General features: G+C 37.6%; 1 protein-coding gene across 5 annotated transcripts in view; it reads right to left on the reverse strand.

The window, feature by feature from the left end:
- The window catches only part of SYT9 (synaptotagmin 9), a 73,594-nt gene that overhangs the window by 7,162 nt on the left and 53,953 nt on the right, over positions 1–12,479 (reverse strand). For 3 of the 5 annotated variants that reach the window (XM_030038169.1, XM_030038170.1, XM_030038166.1), the window contains exons 4-6: positions 2,930–3,050; positions 2,086–2,257; positions 1,311–1,440 (exon numbers count right to left, since the gene is read on the reverse strand). In XM_030038169.1, the coding sequence (XP_029894029.1) occupies positions 1,311–1,440; positions 2,086–2,257; positions 2,930–3,050 (423 nt within the window). Of the gene's footprint in view, positions 1–585; positions 743–1,310; positions 1,441–2,085; positions 2,258–2,929; positions 3,051–12,479 lie in introns of those variants that run through there. The other 2 variants (XM_030038165.1, XM_030038171.1) reach the window with 2 other exon arrangements.

Below are 12,479 nucleotides of genomic sequence, written 5' to 3' on the forward strand. Positions count from 1 at the left end.
AAGGCATGGTACATTCCGACTGCAACAGAGCCTGTGAGCACTCAAAGGTCTCCCTGCTGAAACTTGTGCTGCTGTGGTCCCCAGGCACTAGTAAAGGTAATCGCTTATGGACACAGGGCAAGACTGTGGTATTTTTGCCATTCTGTAGCACCTTCCTATTGCCCAACAATTATTTATGGAAATGCCTAGGGTTAGTGCTTACAACCAAGTAGATGAAGTCCTCAGTTGCTTTCTAGTAACACGGCTGCACTCTGATGCATAAAGTATGCTCAGAGGCTGCGAACTGCCTGCCTCTGTATATTAGGCGCTTATGGCATCGTTTGTGGCTTCATATGAATACCATGGTCTTTCCTGTCTTTCAGCATTGCGGGTAACATTGTGGCTGTTCATAAATGTAGTAGTTTCTTTTGACTGGGATTACTGCCTGACTTTAGCCAGTGATAGCAATAATAGAAGTAAGTCATGGTAACTCTTAGGAAGCAATTTAGTTAGATCTTTGATGAATTTTTGTGTCTCATGAATCAGGGTTAGTATTCCCTGTATTGGGGAGAGGATTAGACAGAGGGATTAAAAGGACATCTTTACCCCACTGGACTCTGTGGAATAGCCCCTGAGGATATGGCTAAGAAAGAGTTCAACAGGAATGCCAAATTTCTGCTGAATAGGTTAAAAGGGTGAGGAAGCCTCTTCGGCAGCCATCCAAGCGCAGAAGACCTGCATAACATTTCTGCTGAATAGGGCCCTAAAGACAAAAAACAAAACAAAACAAAACAAAAAACCATAGGAACCTTGAAAAGCTTTTCTGATTGTGTCGCTTCTTATCAGCGCCTCAGATCTCCAGAGACACTTAAACATTTTTTTTTTCAGTGCAGTTAGGCATCCCTTGAGATGTGCTAGTGACATGGATGTTATATTGTTACGAGAGAAGAAGTCAAATTAGGTTGTTATATATAAAAAAATAGGTCTTGGTTGTTCTGTAAACAAGGTCCATTTCTTTATATCAATTATCAGCGAAAGTTACCCAAGATCTTATTTAAAAAACAAAACCAAACCCTTAATCCAGTGTATAATGTTTGGTGTTTTCATGTATATATTAAAGACATTAATTACTTTCTGTCTCCCTAAAATTGAAAGGAGCAGACTTGCGTGTTATGCTTGACTTTAATATCAGAGTTTCCAAGCCCTTTTGTAGGATTTAGTGCATGCATGTGGATCTTGGTTTTGTTCATAAAATTTTATCCAACGTCTAATGCCATATGGAAGGATATTCACAGTTATAGTAATGGAGAAGCAAGAAATAAAAGTCTTACCTCTGCAAGAGGGTGCCAGTGAGCAATGGGTTTCCGAGGGTATGAGAGCATTTCGTTCCAGTGGTCACGACCTAGACTTTCTGCATCGTTGCCTACTTGACATACTCCAATGACCTCATTGTGACCTACACTGTGAAAATGTTCCATAATATTTTTTTCTTAAAATTTTACCTTTAGAACCATAGCATTTACATATTTCATTAGAAACATTAATCATGGATTTTTAGAGTTAATTCTTGCCTGAAAAATATAATGAACAATAAAATATGTAGGTTTGCTCTTTGCATTTCCCACTAGTCAGGATAATTTAGTATTTTCCCCATTATAGGATACACTGTGTGTCTGCGTGCATTTGTTTCTTATTTTTGCATGAAGAATGTAAAAAGTTCTTTGCCTGTGTTCTGTAATTAGTTGCAAACACAAGTAAACTCTAAGCCACAGTTTTAGAAACGGAGGCATGTGTCTAAGGGGTTAGCATAATTGTGCACAAACAGAACATCAGTGTGTGGACTGACTACATGTTCAGTTATTTCAGTTCTGGCAAACATATATGCAGCTTAGTTATGTCAGTTATGGATGCAAATCTATATTTTAAAATTTAGAAAGGAAATTCTGCCTTATGATCCAAGAAATTTTAGTCTTCTACCAAACTCAACATGACATTAATTTCCCATTTATTGGGAAAAAATGATAACTTTGTTTCTGGATGCAAATCTACTGTGCAAGATTTTATAAGCCAATAGATGATGTTATTTTACAGCTACAGGTATCTCACCGGTCATAATCCATAACAGCTATCGACAAGTTAATTTGGTCAATGTTTTCTGGAGGGACGTCAAAGACTATGGCTTCATTGTAAACGGGATTAAGGGTATTCCTCTTGGTGGAAGTTTTTCTTTTCTTTAGTCGCCTTCCTTCACACATTAAAGAAACCTTCACGTAGGGATCTGTGTGAATCATAAGAACAACGTTGGTTTTCTTTTGTTGTTTTTAAGCAAACATAAATGGAAAGTGAAGGGAGCAGTCTTCTTGTATGCCCATACCTGCTTGCAGAATTAGTCACCTGGACCTGACTGGAATTTGAGCTTCTTTTTTTACCATGGAATGCCTGGGAGGCAGTGCAGCTTTGAAAGCTTTACCTGGTTGACTGCTTATAATGAACAGTTTAGGTTCAAGAAGCTCCTTGTTGTGTACCGACTTCTCAAAGGGTATTAAAATATCCACCGAACCGTGTTATACATGACTGTTTTATACAACAGCCTGTGTATCAGCCTATTTATAACAGCCTAATTACTTGTACAGATTTGTAGGACAGACAGAAGATGACAATATTCTACACAGTGGGATTTTCTGATGTATGGTTAAATATAATTCAAACTGTAACAATTAGTGGCTTATATTTCTCAAGAGAATTATAATTATTTTAAACTCCTGAATGTAGTAAAACCAGCTATTTCTTTGTAGCTCCTTTCTGGGAGCTCTGCAGCTCCCTGCTAGTATTTAAAAGTCATCTATGAACTCTTATTTAAATTAGTTTCTGGGATCTGACAGTGCTGAATTCTGTGTCTCAGGAGGGAAATGGGACAGAAATCCACATTGAGCATTAAATTCATTCCTACCTGATGCTCCTGTGATATCCATTGCCTTTAAATTTCTTGCCTTTATTATTGTAATAGTTAGTCTACCAGCTGTTGGAAGGTAGCAGAGTGAAAACATCAGGTCACCAAGATCCACGTTATCCTGTTCCAAGGAAAGAGAGATAACGTGAAGCAATAATAACAACTTTGCCTACCCACAACAGGAGCTAAAGATTAAAATATACCTTTGGGGATCTACAGTTATGTAAGCAAAAGCCGAATTCTCATTCTGAAGCATATCTGAAAAAACAGATATCCATCTGCATACAAGGTTCAAGTCACTACATTTGTTGCTAGACCACCGAAGTTCTCAACTGTAAATGTGGTTATAGTTTCTAGCACTCAGTCCTTGGAGATGAAACACATTTAATTGTTGAGGTACAGTGTGAGGCACTGGAATACCTGTGTTCTAAAGTTTCGTAGTGATTTGCCTGTATCGCTGACAAGCTGCAACAGATCTCTGCGCCTTTCCTTCTGGTCTGCAGAAGGGTACCCATAGAGAGGTTCACAGAAAAAAACATTGGTTGCGCAGGGCAAAGTTTTATGCAACTCTCAAGCTTGCATAAACTCAGGTGTGATAGATGTGAAGTCACTACGGTAATGGGGCAGTCTCTACCAGAAGTAAAGACATTACTTCCTGTGCCGTGTGCAGACAAGCTCTCTCAAGTAAGCTAATCCACCTGTTTCATTGATAGAATGATTTGCAATCCTTTCCCGTGTCCATGGTATCAGGGTTTCAGAAAGGTAGTAGAAAATGAGCAAACCCTGTTTGCAGTTACAAAGCATCTGTCTTTTTTTTTTAAAAAAAGAAATCCAGGTCTTTTATAAAAGAACATAGCGAATAAAGGATTGTATTAAATGATTTCTGGGATTTGATTTGCATTTTTTTGACTGAGCAGTGAACTGGTACTTTCATAGACCTATCTCCTGTAACCTAATATTTAATTCTTGACTGAAAAGTGTTATCCTGTTCAGCAAATTCAAAGCTATGTTCTAGGTTTGATAGGGAAGGGAAATACAGCTGCTGTAGAATATGTGTATCTTGCCCACTTAGCTTTGTGCAATAGCTACTCTCCTTTCCCAGGTTGGCTCCTTCTGTGTCAGTCACCAAAAATGAAGGGTGGTGGATGACGTAGAAGGTGAGTGAAAATACCTCAAAACAGCACCTAGCAGGTTAGTGTTTGTCTCTGAACTAGCTGCTGTATAGACCAATGCCCAGAGCCTATGCAGTCACTTTACGTAGCTTCATAAGTTAGCAGGGGAGACATGCAGGACAGAAAGAATTGCTGTCACGGAGTTGTAGAAAAATGTTATGTCGGAAGGGATTTCTAGAGGTCATTTGATCCAAGCCCTTGCTCAAGAGAGGCATCTTCGCTTTAGTTCTCAGCTCATGCAAAGAAAAAAAATAATCATGTACATTCATTCAGAAGTAGGTCCTTTCCTTGTGCTGTTATGGGAGAGACATTCTGTCAAGAAGGAAAAAGCTGATATTATGGGCCCTTTGTCAGTAATAACTAGCTTTTAACCCTGGCTTGACTTCATCAACTATCATCTTTTCCATTCTAAAGATCAGTGTTTCATGGTAGCCGTAAAGCTGATAAAGGTCGTGACAATATCAAGATAGCTGATAAGACTCACCCTGTTTAGTGTCTCTTGATGGCTCATGCTTGGAAGCAGACCTGCTGCAACAAACTCTGTGCCACTGACTCAATTTGACTGTGGGAGGATCAAAGTGCTGTTTGAGAAGGTGATGCTGTAAGAAGTCCTACAGGCTAAAGTGATGTCAGCACATTCAAGAGAAATTTCTCTTGGCTGACACCTGCACTTAACATTACAGGAGGAATAACTGATCTCTGAAATTTTCCCAGTGGTCAGCTGGAGCTTGATACCTATAACCTGGGGAACAGGAAGCAAAGATTTCACTTATCCTTCCCATTGTGAGGAAGAACAACTTCCAGCATTTAAGTGTACTTCCCCAGCACTGAGGTGCTGAGATTTGTAGCTGTGGAATTCTCTCCCGTGCTGCAACTCTGAGGGGAGCAGAATTTCGTAAGCCATTTAAAGAAATTATTGAGTGAAACCACCTTTTGGCAATTTGGGGAATTTGTCACTCTGACAAATTTTGACTGAGAGGTTATTTTTCATGAATTGGTCACAAACTTTTAGGAGAACATAGCATTGTTGAATCACTCAGGTTTTCCCTGACCATTAAGCAGCCCACCAGGCATCTGCTGTTTTAACTATGAATCTTGGTATTCTTAGATATTGTCAACCATGGCAAAGCCATTCTGTATTCAACTCCAGTGCTCCACATGGTCACTAGGTAATTCATTATGTGAGTACTTAAATGTTTTACTGTTACTACCAAATACAAGAGTTTCCATTCCAGACTTGATCATCCTGAATGAATATTTTAAAACCTTTTATCAATTCTTATCAAGAAGTTCATAGGTAAATTAATTACTATACAATTGTTTTAGATGCAAATTCCAAGAAAAATGTTAACCCTCTGCATAAATGAACTGGTTAGGAAAGAATGGATCACATGTGTTGAATGCAGTGTTAGGAATTATGCCATAATATACTTATCCACAAGCTTTGCCTTATGTTTGAAAAATAATCATCACCTACGCTGTGATGTATTTTTTAGCAAATGCTGCAATGACAATAATACTTTGTTAATGCTTTTTCAAAAATTGCACTGGGCATTATACAGGAAAAACATTGTTAAACTGGAAATAGAGCCTGTAATTTCTTCAGTCTTTTCCAGTTCTAGAGGTTGTAGGTGTTGTAGCAATAGATCACAGATGATTTTGAGATTCAGTCTGTTCATAAGCCAGTGCTAGTAGTAATCTAACCATGGCAGTCTAAGAATGCAATTGAAAGAAAGCTTGCAGGCAGCAGCAGGAAAGAGATGTACTTTTTGGCATGTAAATCCTTCTCTGAGTCTGAAAAAGAAGCCCTGTCTTCTTACATTTTCATTTTGATTTGTAGGGAATTAACTACTGCTTCATAATACTTGTTACTTGTAAATGTTTTCTTAATTTTGAAAAGAGAGATTTCATAACAGAGTGAGCCTTTCCCTTTGCCCTGGTTATTCCACCCTGCTTACCCCTATTTTCTGTAACAGAAGGGCAACATTTTTAACTGTTCCAAACATCGTAAATTTTGCTGTTGGAGCTTCAAGGTTCAACTTAATGAGGGAATGTTCTTCAAAGAGTACCACAAACCGTGACTGCACCACAGAATTTGCATGCGTGTGTTCATCTGTCTGGGTAACTGGAGTGGAACAGGCAACATGCTCTGACTGGAGATCAGCAGTGTCACAGGCGTGAGCGTTACATCCAGCAAACACAGGTCCTTACTATAAATTGAGTTTCTTAACAGAACCAAGGTCTATGTAACAGAGCACAGAGAGGCTTTTTACACATCTTCACTAGTTTAAAATCGCTGAGCCACATGGCTTAAGCCATGGATTGTCACTAAAGGTATACTGTATTGTCAAGAAATAGCTTTAAGGAACAGCATTAACAAGCATAGAGGGTAGGATCTTCTGCAAGGATTATGCTTCTGTTTGAATTGAGTATTTACTTGTTACTATGTATGCTTGACAAAATGTGGCGATATAAATATTACACTGCCAGAGACATATAAAAATTCCTGCTTAGGAAAAGATTTCATAATATTGTAGGTTATCAAGTCATGCTTTTTGTACATTCCAAATTTGTGTCTAACTTTGTTTAGTGTGGTAGTAATACCATACTGTGCATGTTACAGTGCAACCAGGACAGCCCTAATATAACCAGACCAAAAGGCTGGTTAATAATGTTAATAACGTAAAAGAAAATATTCAGAAGATAATTAATTTACAATAATAATTTCTTTATATGAGTATGGCCTATATTATTTTTCTTTTGGTCCTGATCAGCAGGAAGCATATTGTAAGAACTGAATAAATATGCTATAATAAACATACCTAAGGTCCAAGCTCTTCTCCCATTGTCCTCAAAAACTGTCCATGTTCAGAGGAAGAAAGCACTGCCTCCATTTTTAATCTATAACCTGCTCATTCCTGTATTCTAAAAACGGTAGAACAAGATTGACGTCTGCTTTGCTTTTCCAGTGCCCCAGGCTTTGGCTTCAGGCTTGGGGTGACAGCTGAGTGCCTTGATGTTAGCTGTGAGCCACACGACCTGTCTGTTTCTGATAATCCTGCCTAGATTTGCCTCTGAGCCCTTGTTCTGTTAATGCAGTCCTTTACTCAACAGGGCAAGAGCATGAAGTTTCTTCCTTAAAAAATTGCCCAGTGTTACCTGGGAGAGTTAGATGTATTCAATATTGGGTAAGCAGTCAGCTGGAGAGTTCAAATGAGAGGTGTAAATCACAAGGTTTGCCTGAAAATTGTATCTTCACAAAGGGAACAAATCCCATACTGGAACCTCAAGATAAATAAGACCCTTTCATTGCTGTTAGGAGCACAGAGATAACAACCTCCCTCACATTACGCTTCCTCCTTGTTCAATTTCTAGTGGAGATACTTGATATATCATAAAAACCATATTATTTGAATAATTTTCAGTGGCTTCTACTGAAAGGTTTATTGTTCCTGCTTTTCCCAGAAAACATTTCTGGTTTCCCCCCTGTAAAATTAACACAAAATTAATATATCTTTTAAAATGCTGAATTCCAATAGTAATGTTAATAGCTTGTTAGTCTATAGTCACACAGTATTTATAGATTTTAAAATTATTAATTTCCTTAGATATTAGCCTGCAGGATAAATCACTCCCTAGTGCTGTGTCAACAGCTCCATGCTGGTGCTTAGGTGAGTATAACTCAGCATATTAAACAGGGAGATGTTTAATCTTAGAGGACTGCAACAATGGGCCCTTTAATGGCTTCACCTTTGATTCCTTGGAGGCTGTGTTAAGAAGCTCTGGCTGGGTCAAACCTTCCCAGTGAAACCTGTAAGTTACCTGGTAGTTAGGCAGTTTCTGACAAATGGGGATGACATTTGGGATCAGATTTCTCCTCTCCCTTCTCATAAATACATTTGGGTGCAGAGAATGGCTGTGTAAAACCATGCAAAACAGGCAGCAAGCGGTGGAAGGAAACAAGACAAATTATAGGTTACAGCCTTTGCCTCTGGTCTAGAAGAAGATATGCTGTCCTTGAGTTAGGCAATCATAAGTTTTGTGCCCATTTCTTCTGAAACTTGCATTTTTTATTTCTGCAGCAGACAAGCTGTGATAGGCCTGCTATCACACAGTGCCTGTGCCACTCTAATTAAAGCATATGTCTCAATTATACCAGGTTCCTCTGTTCCCCATCTATAAAAAGACAGACACTATTTTTTTACTTTTCTAGTATGTTGCAAAAATAATGCTAATTATGGATCGTGAGGTGCTCAGATGTATTTTTATGCGTCTCATCAACTTACCATTAATGGGAGCACGTACAGGCAGTGATGCCCTTGCTTATTTCTTTTAAAGTTGCTAAGTTTTGAAAGAGGTTTTCAAGGCACTAGTGATTTTAGAGATCTTATAAATTCTTATTGCTATGTCAGAGCTGTACAGCTCAGGCAATGGTAACTTTGCACACTACCTCCTTTAGCAGTTATACATGTATCTGCAAAGATCACTGGAAAACAGAAAAATAGCAGAGGTTTCATGAAATGAGGTGATATCATTTGAGCTTTTGGAGCACAGAAAGGATTGATTACTAGTATTTAATTAAATTCTCTCTTTTATTTCCCTCCTAGCTGAGGAGTATTAGTTGTATTTAAAAAAAAAAAAAATAATCTTCCTACTTATTTCATAATCTTTCCTGAAATTAATGGAATTATACTTCTGTAATGCAAGACAAATTTTACTGTACATCATTCTAATATTTGATAATGTGGGGTTTTGAATTTTGCAAGGATTTATTTTAGAGGAGGTTCACTCTGCTAAGATGAGGATAGTTTATGTATACTAGGTATATGTGTTAAGTCTAAATGAATTAAAAATACTTTAAGAACTGCTATCTGCTTTTGGGGATATACATTTATTAAATTGTTCATCTGTGTTGAGAAGTCTGGATTCAGATTTGCGTGAGCTAAGATATTAATTCAGTTCAGGTACATGTCCAGGACACAAATATTATGCAAATATCATACTAAAAAAATTCGAGACTCTAATCTGTTTGGGAATGATAGTAAATCTACAGTATCTAACATGATGAATTCATGAAGTTAGCTCTACATTTTTTATTATTTCATCATAGAATTATTTTGAGTTATATCTATGAGAAAATATATCGAGAAAAACTCCTTAGAAATGTTGTTTTTAATTGAATTTGCATGTGACTAGAAGAGTGCCAGCTGCTTTCTCATTATACATTTTAAGATGAATAGAGAAGATATGACTGGAAAATTCTATTTTCATAACATCTTAAATCAAAGAAATGAACTCTAGTAAAGTAGATATTTATTAATGCCTCAATCAAACTATATCTACAAAGATATGATTAAGTAAAGTTTGTGGAAAATGGGAATGGCCTATCTTTTACAATTATTCTTTCAATACATCAATGTCGGGCTATATTTCATGTTTTAAGTTAATTTGCAAATTGTATTATTTTCTCAGTATGATTCCATTTTTTGCATTTCATTGTCTTTATTTCTTTTATTCATGGTTTTCTTAAAAAATGAAAGCAAATAAGTAAAGAAGCTTTTAGAGGTAGGTATGTGAAAATGAGTCTGATTTCACTTACTAGGAAAGAACATTAAAAACCAGTTCTGAAGCTTGATTTCACTACAGTGAAGGAATATAAGAAAGCTGAAATGTTTGCATGTCATTCACTCCAGATTTTATGCTGCTTTGGGTACACAATATAATTTTCATGTCAAGTCACAGACTGGCTATCAGCTTTTATGCCTATACAACTGAACGGAGTGTATATATAGAAGCTAGTCTGATGGGATGCACAAAAAGGCAGGATAAGAAAGGGCACCTTTGAATCCCTAGTACTCTCTCCATGGGCTTGTCTGTGGCACAGCATTTGCTACTTAGCACACATTGATATAAATGCTGGACCTGAGAGATTCTCGCATGACTAATACAGTGAAAAGTATCATCAGCTAAAGAATCTACGCAAAAAACCCTTACAAGGGGGAAATAAAGCACTTAGGCCAGCCAGCCAACAGAAGGTGTTGCGTGTTCTAATTTAAAAAAAATGTCCTCTGACAGCTAAGTACAACTTCAGCTTTGCTGCTTAACTAAGTACGTAGCTTGATTTTTCTCTATTAGGATTTATATTAGTAATGCCACAACAGAGTTTCTGTTACCTTTTCTCGGAGGTATTCTGGAGCACCTTCTAGTCAGACAGACATCTTGCCCGACAGACCAATTCTGAATACCACAACTTCGTGCTCTACTTCGTAGGGACTGAAAGAAGTGGGAATCCTTCCTGGAGACTGGGTCGTAGAGAGCCACTATGATTATCAGCTTAGGGAGTTTATGTTCTTATTTTAACTTACTCATAGTTTTGCCTAGCATCTTGGCAACTTCTATATAAAGACAGTATCAAAAGTAAAGCATCCAGCAGACAGCATATCCTCCATCTCCACTTCAGAGCCTGAAGATCTTTTGATACGGATTTTGGTGGGTTTTTTTCCCTCCTGTTTCCATCATCCTTGTGTCATGAATACTTTTCTTTAAGGCAGATCACTGCAGTCCACATAAGAAGGATCCTCCAGACATGACTCTGTGTTATGCCAGTCAGTCAAGATATCTTAGAATGTGGGTAGCTGGAGTCAAAGAATAAGACTTTTGCCTTCATATACGTTTCAGAACAAACCTAGTTAATGTCTTTGAGAAGAACATACACGTAACTTGCTCTTGCCACAATGTCCTTAGTAAGTCAAGGAGAGAGGCCTTTTCCTGTAGGCAGTCAATGTACTTATCTCTCTAAAGACCCAACATCTCCATTGTCATAATTTATATCCTATAAATAGGATGGCAGTGATTTACTGAAACTGCCTTTCCAGTCAGTTAGCTGCATATTGTCCTCAGTTATCTGAATGCATTTACAGAATATATTTGTTCTTACTGAGTCATTTAAGACTTTATTGGTAAATTATTCTGTAATAAGTTCCTTACTTTAAAAAAGCCTCCATTCAGTAAAGATAAACTTCATACACACCTTATTTTTAAACATACACTTAAATCCTATAGATTTTACTGGCTTTGAATCCTTTACATAGATTTTCAATTCCCAACAACTAAAGTGCATTGCTGAATCTTGGCCTAGGACTGAATCTAATGAATTATCCTGTAGCTATTGAGATAGAGATAATGTATTAATTTGTTCAAAACTAAATTGATGAACTGAGGAGATAGTCTGAATTGAGCTAATGAAAATTAGTAGAGACATGATTGGAAAAGCTGGAGTACTTGTCCTGTTGATGTGTGTGTGGCCGTGTCAGAAATTGATTTCACAGGAAAAACAGCAATGAGGCATTCTGAAAATGAAACTTCTGTAGAAAGTTAATATAAGTAATTTTTTAACTTCCTCATCAGTTATTAAGAGGAGGAAAGAGTGTGTACAGAGTTGTTTCTGAAGGCTTGCTAGATGGCATTGTTGGTCAGAGAAAGAAGTTAATTAAAGTTTAAGTTTCTCCTTGCATGTTAAACTGTTCCTCTGAAAACTATTTTGTTTTCTTGAATTGTTACTGCTTTTTGCAGTTCTTCTATGACTTGTTGCTTTCTACAAAATACAAAGTTCAGTATAGATTCAATAATACATAAAAGTCTGCCCTGACTCTTCTTTTCCAGGCATTGCAGGCTGCCTTTTAACATTTTGATTGTTACTGGGAGGCAGGGGGTGCGTGTGTGTGTGTGTGTGGGGATAGGCAACGCTTGAGAGCTAGAGAAGATAATTGCATCTTCCTGATCTAATATTTAAAAATGAAGAGGTCATAACCTGTAAGATGTGGGTTTACAAGTGAGATGCTGTGGACAGATTTGCTCCTCCCTTTCTTCCAGTATATCCCACTTCAGTGTATCCCACCTTGTCAGTGTTAACAGGTTGCCACCTTTGGTATTGTGCTTCGAAAGTCTTTTGAAAGGGAAGCCTCTTGAGGGTGGGTTTGATTTCACAATGCAAAGCTTTAAAGAAGAGTAGCACAGAGCTGACTCAAACCTTTCCCTCTGCAGAGAAGGCACTGGTGCTTTAGAAATGTTGACAAGCTTGGGAACAGCAATGAAATGTAAATTGTTCTATATAGGAATAGATGTTTGGAGGGAAAGTGTTTTCTCGAAAGGAAATGTAAGCGAGAGCTTCAGCTGGGAAATGTAAGAGTTTTGATGTTATGTGAAGATGGTAAAAAGGGAAGGACAGGTAGGTCAGGCAGACAGGGCAAGCCTCACAGGGTGAAGTTTCACAAAACAATCTAACAGTGCAATCTGGAAAATGGGCAATAGTTTCCCCAAGTGAGGACCAAAGTTTTTCATGAATGTCCATCAGTATCTGTTACGTCAAATCCAATAAT

Source organism: Aquila chrysaetos, chromosome 16 (genome assembly GCF_900496995.4).
Source record: "Aquila chrysaetos chrysaetos chromosome 16, bAquChr1.4, whole genome shotgun sequence".
Classification (NCBI taxonomy): Eukaryota; Metazoa; Chordata; class Aves; order Accipitriformes; family Accipitridae; genus Aquila; species Aquila chrysaetos.